This window comes from Myotis nattereri (assembly GCF_964212035.1).
Source record: "Myotis nattereri genome assembly, chromosome: 18".
Lineage (NCBI taxonomy): Eukaryota > Metazoa > Chordata > Mammalia > Chiroptera > Vespertilionidae > Myotis > Myotis nattereri.
This window is the reverse complement of record NC_138093.1, coordinates 20,748,152-20,760,390: the sequence shown is the minus strand read 5'-3', so window position 1 is coordinate 20,760,390 and position 12,239 is coordinate 20,748,152. Positions and strand designations below refer to the sequence as shown.

Here is a 12,239-nt window from a genome sequence, read left to right as displayed (position 1 = left end):
TTTGCATAGTCACTCTGATTGGCTGGTGGGCATAGCAGTGTGACACCAATTTGCATGTTTCTCTTTTATTAGTGTAGATATATATACATCTATTCTAAAAAATAGGTATCATTGTTTCTATTTTGCTAATAAGAATATTGAGCACATTGACTCAGGAAATGGTCCTTGGCTCCTAAGGATGTGTGTGTGTGTGTGTGTGTGTGTGTGTGTCTAAGTCCTCTGTGAGAGGAGCTATGAGCAAAGGAAGTGATGGAAGGTCTCACTGCATAAAAGAATCTGGGTATTGGTCTGCATGGATGGGAAGATCTAGGGAACACAGAGCGGTGCATTCCAGGTAGACAAAATGCACGAGAAAAGCAAAAATGGGCTTTAATTTGATTGGGTTGTGTATGTGTGTTGTTGTGGGGAGGAGGGAAGGACAGCGTAATAAGCAATAAATCTAAGAGAATACATAGTATGAGATTTGCAAGAGTTTTTAAATTTCTAAACCATGCTTGAACTTATTCCCATAGGGGGGAAAATTTTTACAATGGCATGATGAAAGCAAGATTTCATGAAGATAACCTGGCAGCTATGTGAAGAATAGGCTAATAGCAGGGGAAGCATTTGGAAGCTATTATGAGTCAAGGAGCAAGGCCACTGATACTTACATATAGGAAGATGGATCTCAGGAGAAAAGTCTGGATTGGGGATAACAGAACCTTACCTTGATATTTTATAGTGTCTTAGTGAATATAAACACTTGCACTTAAAGTATCTGTAGCATATGTGATGGGCAGAGTTCACTGACCTCATTTTATTGATGAGAACATTAAAGATGAGATTGGTCCAGGCTCACCTCCAAATAAGCAAATTACATAGTTGAAACTTGAATCCAAGTCTGTGGTTTCACTACATCGTGTTTGCTATACACAAAGGTAATGATTGAGATGCATACAAACTTCTAGTCCCATTTAAACTTAAGACATTACACTGTGCAGATGGGCTGGTTTCTATGAACTTCAAACTCTCCCCTATCTGTAGGTATTTAATTCCCTAAATGGAGGCCATGTGACATTGTATGATATTGTATCCAAGTTTACAGGAATCCAGTGCTCAGGCAAAATACTATCTCTTTTAATTTGTACAGTTTTCTTGCTCAGTCATTCCATAGAGAAAGAGGTATACAAAGGCTTAGACACCAAATTCCAACTACGTATACATTTAAAAATGGCCATGTACTATTTTTTTATAAATGTCAATAAGCATGTACAAATAACTATAGATAAGCACAGAATACTAAAATCAATTTATCAGAAAATCGACCCCAAATGGTTCACTTGGGTTTTCTAAAATGATTCAAGACACTTCAGAAAATTAGAGAGATTTCAAAAAAATTGATTACATGCTACTCAAAAGCAGAGATTTTTCCCCCCTAGTATTTGTCCATGCCTAGCCTAATGCCCAGCATATGGTACGTTTGCATATGTTTACTGAATGAGTTATGATCACCCACAGACCCCAATGATAATTCATGGATGCTCTACCATAGCCACATAGTGGAAAGAGTACTAAGGAAAAAATATGAGTTATCGCTACCCCTTCTCAGCAGATTGATCTTGGGTAAATCACCCAATTATTTCACTGGCCTCAATTTCCTCATGTGTTAAACAAAAGACTGGATTAATAGGTGACCTGGCAATTTCTCACTATTTCTCACATTTTAGGAATAAGTGTGTGTTTTCCTGGCATTTACCCTAATTTTTCAATGATAAATCTTGTAGAACTAGGTTTAATATTACTTTTTATGCTAGTGAGAGTAGGGGAAAGGTATCATGGAGTCTTTCTCTACCTCACTACCTCCTTGGGGAACAATGAAGATGAGGAAGAGTTTTAGAAAGGTCATTAGCTGATAAATCTGCTCTGCAGGAGCTTGCAATGCTACATGGTAATATACCTCTGGGTTAGTTCCCAGATACAACAGATTCAGACTTGCAGTAAAGTTTTTCTTTTTCTTTTTTGAGGTAATCATGGCTCATTGTCTCTATTCCCATCCATCAATTAGAGTAACTTTGTTAAATATATGGCAAAGCTTTTTTTTTTTTTTTTTTTTTTTAAGGTCATGCATTCACATATGCCAATAAATTGATACCAGGAAGAATAAGAATGAAATTGTTTCTAAAATGGGGGTCCTCTTTGAAGGGTGTGGTCCAAAAAATTCCTATGGAGTAAGAATTACCTGTAACAGCCTTATATCACTAGTATTTAAGTCAGCATTGAATCAATGATGGTGGAGGGGCATACCTTTCAAAAAGTTGTTGGTTATCATGTGAAAGTTCTGTTAGAGATCAGATTCCAGCACACATAAATGTCATTTTCTACCACTGTTTATTGCATAAGGTCATTACTTTAAGGCAACACTGCCCAGCCCTGATGGAAACAAAACTTATATGCATGTTTGTTGTTGTTGTTTTCACCTGTTCCGTTCCACTCTTCGATTGGGCTGGGCTTGACTTGGCCCTACCCAAGGATATCCCTCTATTCTTTTCTCATTTGTTCAGAGTGCTTCGAAACTTTGTCTCCTGTTCTTCCAATCCCATTCACTTTACTGGATTCTCTAAAATTAAAGGCTCAACATTTATTACAGCACCCCCCAAGTCATCTTTACTAGTATATTGGTTATAACGGATAACATTTATAACAGAAATGAAACAAAGAGGCAGAGAGAAGTTGCAAATGAAAGTTCTGGTCTCCTGCTCACTGTGTGCAGTAGATTGGCTTTGCTCTTTGTTGTTCATATCTACCTCTCCATCTATACTTATCTATATAACTAACATTTTCTTTAACTATTTCCGCAAAGTTAGTGTTGAGTAAAAAATACACAGTGTGTGTATCCCAGCATCGGCCTATCCGGTATACAGGTCCAACTAGTGGTTTAAACAAGACAGAATGGGGCCACCTACATCCACAAAATAACTGGGGGTAACCCCTCCTACCACCACCTCCACCACCACCTCCACCACTTGTTCTGAATAAGCACCTTGCGTGTTTGTGCCCTTCCCAGCCATCTGGATGATGCTGCTAGAGGGGAGATTTTAGACCCATTTCTAAAAATGCCTTGCTGGTAGTTAATGGCCAAGAGTCAGCTCCTCCTGAGGGAGGCAAAGGAGGAGAAAGGCTTGCGCACGGGCAGCCTGCTGGGGACTGACTTGCTCTCCTAGAATCCCAGGCTCCCTTCCTCCCCCTGTCCTTCCTTCCCGTTTTCTCCTCTCCTTCCCCCTCCTTTTTCCCTTCTCCAGATTAGCCGCTCTGAGAAACAAAGAACGCGGGCTCTCCAGGCATCAGCGCCCAAGCCCCGCGCTGCAAGCCGCCTCCGGTGGGGGAAACCTGGGCTCCCCCGCGGCGCGTCCCCTCCCGACCGCCCCCGCCTCCCGCGCGCGCCCGCTCGCGCCCTCCCCGCTCGCCTCGCGTCCTCCCCCACCTTCGCGGCGCTGGGAGGAAGGCGCCCGGCTCAAGATGGCTTTAGTCGGGCTCTGCGCCCTGCTCGCCTGCTGCTGGGGGCCGGCGGTGGTGCTGGCCACGGCAGCGGGCGACGCGGATCCCTCCAAGGAGCTGGAGTGCAAGCTCAAAAGCATCACGGTGTCGGCGCTGCCCTTCCTGCGCGAGAACGACCTGAGCATCATGCACAGCCCCTCGGCCTCTGAGCCCAAGCTCCTCTTTTCGGTGCGCAACGACTTCCCGGGAGAAATGGTCGTGGTGGACGACCTGGAGAACACGGAGCTGCCCTACTTCGTGCTGGGTGAGTCCCGGGGAACGTCGTGGCGGCCTGAGGCGCTGGCCGGGCACCCCCACCCCCCACATTGGCTCGCTCTACCCACCCACAGGCCGGCGACCTCCCCTCCCCCACTCCCACCTCGCTGGATCCTCCCCCTACCGAGCGTTCTCCACACCCACTTGCAGGCTAGCGCCTCAGTGCACCTGGCTTCTTCCCACATCCTACCTGGACGCTGGGCCCTCAACCTCCCTCAGCTGCCCTGACTCACAGGAACAGGTTGTCAGTCTCTCAGAAACCTCTCCCAGCCCTGACCTCCCAGCTCTCATTCAGGAGCACATGGACAGACAGCACTTGTGTGCCGCTACCGGCACAGCTACCATAAGCCTTTCTCCGGACTCCCTGGCCACAAGCTCAGTCCTTCCCTTCACACCCCTTGGATACTCACTCCACCCGCAGCATTTCCTGGGGGAGTAGGAGACAGACATCCCTTTGTCACCTTGCCAGGCATGTGCAGGCCACTTTGTATCGGCTGGATCTCTGGTCTTCACTTATGGAGAGCTCCTTTCTGTCACCAGGTACTGACTGAAACTCTCTGGCCTTCCTTCAGAACACTCAAGTTTCTCATACCCCTGGTGTCCGTCCTGGCACGTCCTACCTTCATACCTACCTGTATAACAGTCATGTCCACATCTCCATGCCACCTCACAACTCCATGGGTAAAGAAGTCATCCAGCTGAACGCCATTGATATTGGCATCCTCTTTATTCTCCAGGACACCTCAGATAGGCCTAGACATTCCTGCACACCTGGCTGCCTGGGCAAGAGGCTTTTCCTTCCTTCCTTTGCCTGTTTACGTATCTCTCTTGGTGCCTCTGTTTTAATTTTCTTTTTTTTTTTTTTTTTTTTTTTTTTTCTTTTTTTTTTTTTTTTTTTTTTTTTTTTTTTTTAAATTAAATCTTTATTGTTCAAATTATTACATTTGTTCCTCTTTTTTCCCCCCATAACTCCCCTCCTCCCAGTTCCCGCCCCACCCTCCGCCCTCACTCCCCACCCACTGTCCTCATCCATAGGTGCACGATTTTTGTCCAGTCTCTTCCCGCATCTCCCACACCCCTTTCCCCCCCAAGAATAGTCAGTCCATTCCCTTTCTATGTCCCTCATTCTATTATAATCACCAGTTCATTCTGTTCATCGGATTATTTATTCACTTGATTCTTAGATTCACTTGTTGATAGATGCATATTTGTTGTTCATAATTTGTATCTTTACCTTTTTCTTCCTCTTCCTCTTCTTAAAGGATACCTTTCAGCATTTCATATAATCCTGATTTGGTGGTGATGAACTCCTTTAGCTTTTCCTTATCTGTGAAGCTCTTTATCTGACCTTCAATTCTGAATGATAGCTTTGCTGGATAAAGTAATCTTGGTTGTAGGTTCTTGGTATTCATCACTTTGAATATTTCTTGCCACTCCCTTCTGGCCTGCAAAGTTTCTGTTGAGAAATCAGCTGACAGTCGTATGGGTATTCCCTTGTAGGTAACTGAGTTTCTTTCTCTTGCTGTTTTTAAGATTCTCTCTTTATCTTTTGCTCTTGGCATTTTAATTATGATGTGTCTTGGTGTGGTCCTCTTTGGATTCCTTTTGTTTGGGGTTCTCCGCGCTTCTTGGACCTGTAAGTCCATTTCTTTCACCAGGTGAGGGAAGTTTTCCGTCATTATTTCTTCAAATAGGTTTTTAATATCTTGCTCTCTCTCATCTTCTGGCACCCCTATAATTCTGATGTTGGTACGCCTGAAGCTGTCCCAGAGGCTCCTTACACTATCCTCGCATTTTTGGATTCTTTTTTCATTTTGCTTTTCCGGTTGGGTGTTTTTTGCTTCCTCGCATTTCAAATCATTGACTTGATTCTTGCGCTCCTCTGTTCTGCTGTCGGGAGTCTGTATAATATTCTTTATTTCAGTCAGTGTATGCTTAATTTCTAGTTGATTCCCCAATATAACATCGAGGGTCTCATTAGTTTTCTTGTAGATCTCATTAAGTTTATCGGCGGCTTCTAAACAGTTCTTGAGAGACCTTAAAAGTGTGGTTCTGAACTCTAGATCTTCCATTGACAATTTTGTCCTGTTTCTTTGTCTCCGCATTTTGTTATGCTTCCTTGGTGCACCCCCTAGTGGTCTTTGTGCGCAGTCTTATAGTTAAATCTTGTAGCTAATTCCAGGGAGGGTTTGACCTCCAGGCCAAGTGGCTATGAGAATCAGCTGTGTCAGCAGTGAGAGAACTTCTGTCCTCTAGGGAGGTGCTAATCTGGCGTTTGCCTGAGGCTATCCGGCAAATGCCTTTGTGCAGGGCTTGGGCGGAGCGGGTCGCACAGTATCAATAGGGTGGGCCGGAGAGAGCAGTGATGGCGGCTCTCAGTCCTGTCCCCAGGGGCTCTGCCTCTCTGAGTCCCAGCACCCGCTGCAAAGCTCGGAGAGAAAGCTGCACTCGCTCTGACCGAAGCCAGGCAGTCCCTCTTCTCCCGTTTGAGTCTGGGTCCCTAAAGACTCGCCCGGATCTGGAGCTCAGAGTCTGCGACTCCCTCCCGATTGAAAACGCCAACCGCGCCCTCCGCCGCCAGCCCGCTCCGCGCGCGCACTCCGCACCTCAGAATTTGACTTCAGCACTGCGCCTCCTCTGAGTGTCCGTATGCGTTTCTCTTTCCTCCTAGTTGTAGGACTTCCATTCAGCCAGCGTTCCAGTGGTTTTGGGTGATGTCCGTTCTGTCTTTTAGTTTCACTTTTGAAGTAGTTGTTCAAAGCAGCAAACTCCGGCGTTAACCTATGCCGCCATCTTGGTTCTCCCCTGTTTTAATTTTCTTAGGCCACGAAACTCCTTCAGGTACTGGAAACTCTACCTCACTTCTAATTCCCAACCCCCTTTCCACTCCCAAGTTGCAAAGGTCTCTGCAGCACCTTTGTAGAGATTCATGTGACTTCGTTTAACCAAAATTTCCTTCACTTTTCCATATGCACGTGCAGCTCTCACCCTGCGCACGTGTAGTTCTCTACTATACAGTCCATTTCTTTAGTGATGGTGTAAGTCGTTCTTATTTTGCCCAGGAGAGAATTCAGAGATAACCACAAGTGAGTCTCTAGATTCAAAAACAAATAATGCAAATGTTTAGGAGACTGTTTTAGCTACTTAATGCCCTACCAACTGGGGCTCACTTTGCAGGGGTATGGCATCCTGATGGCCACGTGTAGGTTAGAGCTACAAGTAGAATGTTGTTCAACATCTTCTCATGCTCTTTCTTCACAAGAGATATCTTCACACTGAACACATCAAGAAGTGGGTGAGTAAATCTTCACTTCCCACCCATGTGGGAGAGCTATTTCTGAAATTGTCTGACCTTTGAAAAGTTGGTTTACAGTTCCTGGAGTGCTGCTCAGGCAACCCTATTAAGAACACCTACGCTCTTGATGGCATTATTTATTTTTGCATTAAAATGTACTCATAACATAATGAGAACTAGGGACTGACTGGGAATAATGGAGACATTGTGGATATGCTGCTCATTACAGTGTGCAATTGCTGGTTATTCAGTGGATGTAAATTTCATGCCAAAGTCCTGCTGATATGCAAGTACAATCTGTTCATCATAGTACATAAGAATGAGTATGGGGAGTTATGTGTTTCTAAAGAGCCTCTTTTTTGGGCTTCACATGCAGTGTTTACTGTGTTGAAAGGGACATGAGTGGTATATGAAAAAAGGGAGATTAGACTAGCAAATATTCAAAATTCCACTTCCTTTTTTTTTCAGAATCCCAAAGCTAAGGCCTAAAACCATGATGTGCCTATTAGGATCCAATGTGCACAGCAAAAGCCCAGATGTTAAAGAATGGGTTTCCTGCACCTCTGTGCAAAGCTGCCCACTGCAGCACCCTGCTGGAGTTGCTATGGTAACCTCCTGCAACTTGGCATTTATACACAGGAACAGACTCTCTCTCTCTTACTTTAGAGCCAGATGCATTTGCTAAATGCATTGATTGTCCACCACCCTCCCAGCCAATGGGCATGAGGAGGGGGGGGCGGTATTAGAATCAGAGATGAGCTGGTACCTATTCCTTTTGGCCCAGTATTCCCAGGGGAGTTAGAGTGAATCTCTTCTTGAGTGGTGGGGCAAAGCTGGGCAGGGAGTTAGAGTGAATCTCTTCTTGAGTGGTGGGGCAAAGCTGGGCAGAAAGGGAGAGGAATCCAAATTCATGGAATGTAGACTCAAGTGTAGTTGCTTTTGAAGTTAACTTTTGTGGTCCTGGATCCTGCCACTTATAGCCAATAGTAAGGGCTGTGGTGACTTAGATTTTGAGCTTTCCTTACTTGTATCTCTGGAACCTAGTTTGCTTGTATCCCCTGGAAAAAAATCTGAATTAGTCAATCCTGGGAATTTATTGCACATTTACTTGCTGGGCACTATTAAGACAGAAGTTAATTAAAAAACTAAAAGATTCCGACCCTCTGGTCTTCTCTAGTCAGTGGAAACACAGACTGAGATGCTGTAAGAGCTGCAAGTAAGAACACCTGATTGTGTGGCATAGGAAGGTTGAGGAAGGAGATAATTGCATGATTAGGTTAGACACCATGAAGGCATGAGCTTGACTAGGGCCCTTGACCAAAATCAGACCCTTTGGCTTCCTTTCTCTCCAGGATCAAGTTCTGCCACTTCAGTGCGGCAGACAAGGGTCTTCTTCCAGCTGCAACCAGCTTCTCCAGCCTTATTCCTGCAAGCCTGCTATGGCCTTTCAGGACTCTCTCAAGGCTTTGCACATGCTGTTCCTTCTGCCCAGAATGCTTTCCCTGCCTTCTCCACTTGGCAGTCAGTCATCCATTCTTCTTCTAAACCTGCACCCATGTCACATCTCTATGAAGCCTTCCCTTCCCTCCAAAGCCGTCTTTGTCCACTTCTGTGCTCTATGCGTGGATTAAACAACATAGATGATCGGAATTAAAGGCAGATTTGATTTGGTTTGGCTTGGGATAAGGTGAAGCCATTTGACATCATGGAAAACAGCTGCGTACAGGATGGTGGTGGGCGTGTAGGCGGGAATGGCGTGTGTATGGCGGGGACGGAGATCAGCCTGTGGTAGGAGAGCGGGAGGATGGCACCTGGCTCCGTGGGGTGGGGCGTGGTTCTCCCCTTAGAACCAGGTGGGGAGGCTGATGGCGCAGACGCGGTGCAGCCGACTCCCAGCGGCCATTGCGGCATCACGGTCGCCATCTTGTTGGGTAATCCGGAGCGGGCTGCGGAGGAAGGAGGAGGGTGTGGCGGAGGCTCCTGTTGTCCTCGGAGGTAAGGTTGGCAAACTGCCGTGCTAGGGGCATATGCCACTTCCCAGGTGTGCTTTGCTTGGCTACATCGTTGTAAAGTGTTTTGAATCGGAACATTTTCAGTCGAGGCATGGCGTGCTTCTCGCGAACACTGCCCCGTGGCCGGGCCTGTCCTTGGTGGCACGTGAGCTGGCGGGCAGGGCTAAGTGAGGTAACCCACACCTCTGCCTCCGCAGTGTTGTACAACTCCCCACGCAGTGGTTCGCAGCCTTCTGGCCCTTTAAATACAGTTCCGCATGTTGTGACCCAACCATAACATTATTTTCGTTGCTACTTCATCACTGTCATGTTGCTACTGTGATGAATCGTCATGTAAATATCTGCTATGCAGGACGGTCTTAGGCGACCCCTGTGAAAGGGTCGTTCGACCGCCGAAGGGGTCGCGATCCACAGGTTGAGAACCGCTGCCCTACAGCATCATAGGAGAACTGTTCATTTCGCGTTTAAGATATTTAGATACATAAGCCCGCTGCCCCTCTCAGGAGAATGTAAAAGTTTGTCGGGGTTAGACAGTGAACGTCTCCTGTGTCAACCTCGGTGTTGTACCTTGGCTTTCAAAACAGCGCCCACTCCCGTGTTGGAGCCACGTTTGATTGGGAGACCACTGGCTGGCCTGCAGGGTGGCCTCCACACGCGAGGGCGACTTCTGTGCTGTGACAGGACATCACTGACCGTCTTATTACTACGAGAAAGGGCTGCGCCCCCGCTTCAGCCCCCGATTCCGAGCGTGCGCATGCGTGAAGCTGAGTGAGGCACGCTTGCTCTCGGCCTTGGGGTTGAGCCTGGGTGTCAGGGTTTGATGGGAGAAGGTCCTCCTGAAGATGAATCAGCCCGCAGAGCTGTCGTGCGTCCCCACAAGGAAGGAACAGCCCAGTGTGGTGGTTAAAAGAACAGGCGTTGAAGACAGATCCGGTGTCAGCTCCCGGCTTTTCCACGTATCCCGATGGAGGAGAAGAGGAAGTGTCCGAGAAGTTGAGTAACTTAGGGTCACATAGCTAACAGGTGAGGGACCCATCACTCAGACTCAGGTCAGTTCGCATTTAAGGCTTTCTCTCGGTTACTGTTTCATAGGCCTTAATTGGATGAAAGGAGTCCTGGCAACCGTTAGAACAGGGAACGCCCACTCACCTCATTTGGATAGAGGAATCCCTTTGAATATCCTTGCCCACGGAGTGATTGCTCACACAGACCGTAATGCAGCACAGGTGTGTAAGTATCGAGACATACTTACCTAAGTTAGTCTACTTCCCTCTGCAGAATTGGGGAGTTTTTATCTTATTTGCCTTTCCCACGTTTGGGTAGCCATGTTCCATGGTGTGTTAGCACCCACAGTTGTGATATGTGGGTGAAGTCGACGTGTCCAGTGCTCTTCTTAGAAGGGCCCATGGAAATGCAAACTGGGAATCCAGGGAGGAGGCTCCACTGTCGAATGGAGTCATGCAGGAGTTGTTGCTGTAGTTCTAGCTCCTTCCGCAAGGCACTGACCTTGGAATTCGGTGGCCTTGTGCTTGGAACCCACTGTCAGAGGCCAGTGCAGGTGTAGAGGAGCAGTTACGGAGCTTTCCCATTGGCTTTGAATGTAATATCAGACAGAGCCTTACTTAGTGGTGAGCTTTAGCTTAACAGGAAGCATCCCTAGCATTCTTTTTCACGCATCTCTCCATTTGAAAAGAATCTTTACAGTTTATTTTCCCTCCTTGGTTCTCAGCTACAGTGAGCTGCCTAGGTTAACAATACTGGTAAACAAATTTGTATAGAGTGCCAGCCCATCATCCAAGACAAGGGAGGATGAATGGTAGCAATCTTCACTGAGGGTCTGCAGAACTTAAAATTACTCATACTAGCAGAATGCACTAATTCATAGTGTTATTATTTTATGGTTTCTCTACAGAAATGTAGATTTTTTACATCAAAGGAATTTTGAATGCAGGAGTGATGAATTTTACAACAATTCAAATGCTCTTCTAGATATACTGATAAATGACTTAAATTCAAGTCATTGGCATTTTTCAAGGAAAAATGAAATACAAGCTTAATTTCTTAGGGAAGATTAAGGACCTGTTTTATAGAGCTTATATCTTCCGTCCTCCCTCCCTCTCTCTCTCTCTCTTTTCCTTCCTCTCTTTTCCTTTCTTCCTCTATCCTCCTTCCTTCCTTACTTTCTTTTTACGAATATAATTAAACCAATCTTAGATTAAGGCCAGTTCACAAGAAGAAATCTTGGCACCTTTTCAGCAGGAAAATGCCAAGTCTTTATTTCTTCCCCTTTACACCAAGTTCAAATATATGCATACAGATGGCAGAAAAATCACTATATTGAGCAAGTTAATCTCCCAGGACAAGTTAAGGCTTATGGTAATTTCTCATGTACCACAATTCAGCATCTATCACCCTATTTTTATTACAAATATGGAATAGTCATTATTTTCTAATCACGTTCAGTTTAAAACTGTGAGAAAAAAAACAAAACAAAGCACCTCTATTGATCCCTAGGTTCCCAAGGAACCAAATTTGGAAAAAGTAAATCCTTATCAATGGTGATCTAAATTGACATGGCAACTTTTTTAAACAATTTGGCATTGTAAATAAAGTTGAAAGCATGCATGCCTTATAACCCAGCAATTCCACTTCTAGGTGTTTATGATATTGGAATTCTTACATGTGTACACAAGAATATTTGTAGCAACATTGTTGGTCACAGCAGAGCATGGAAACAACCTAATGTTCATTAACAGGAGTCTGGACATGTACATGGTGTTACTGTCATCCAATGAAACATCATTCAGCCATGAAAATAAATGAGCTGTAGCCACATATACCAACATGGATACAGGTCACACTGTCATGTTAAATGAGGATAAGCTACTAGCTGAAAAATACATACAGTACAATTTCATTTATATAAAATTCAAAGCAACAAGACATTGTTCAAAGACATCCAAACGTGGCAAGTTTTTATGAAAAGCTAGGAAGCAAGAAATGCAAAATAAAGGATGGCATTATGTGTGGTGGAAATGGAAGATGCTGTGAAGGGAAGGGAAAGAAGAGGGACTTCAAACATTCTGGCAGTTTTTTGGTTTTGCTTTTAAAAAAAAATTTTTTTTATAAGTTTCAGATTTACA

At 45.2% G+C, this 12,239-nt stretch overlaps 1 protein-coding gene across 1 annotated transcript in view; it reads left to right on the top strand.

The window, feature by feature from the left end:
• Positions 1-3,466: 3,466 nt before the first annotated feature.
• Positions 3,467-12,239, top strand: part of ASTN1 (astrotactin 1) — a 281,866-nt gene continuing 273,093 nt past the window's right edge. The window contains exon 1 of the mRNA XM_081112186.1: positions 3,467-3,778. Coding sequence (XP_080968312.1) covers positions 3,496-3,778 — 283 coding nt within the window. The 5' untranslated portion in view covers positions 3,467-3,495. The remainder of the gene's footprint in view (positions 3,779-12,239) is intronic.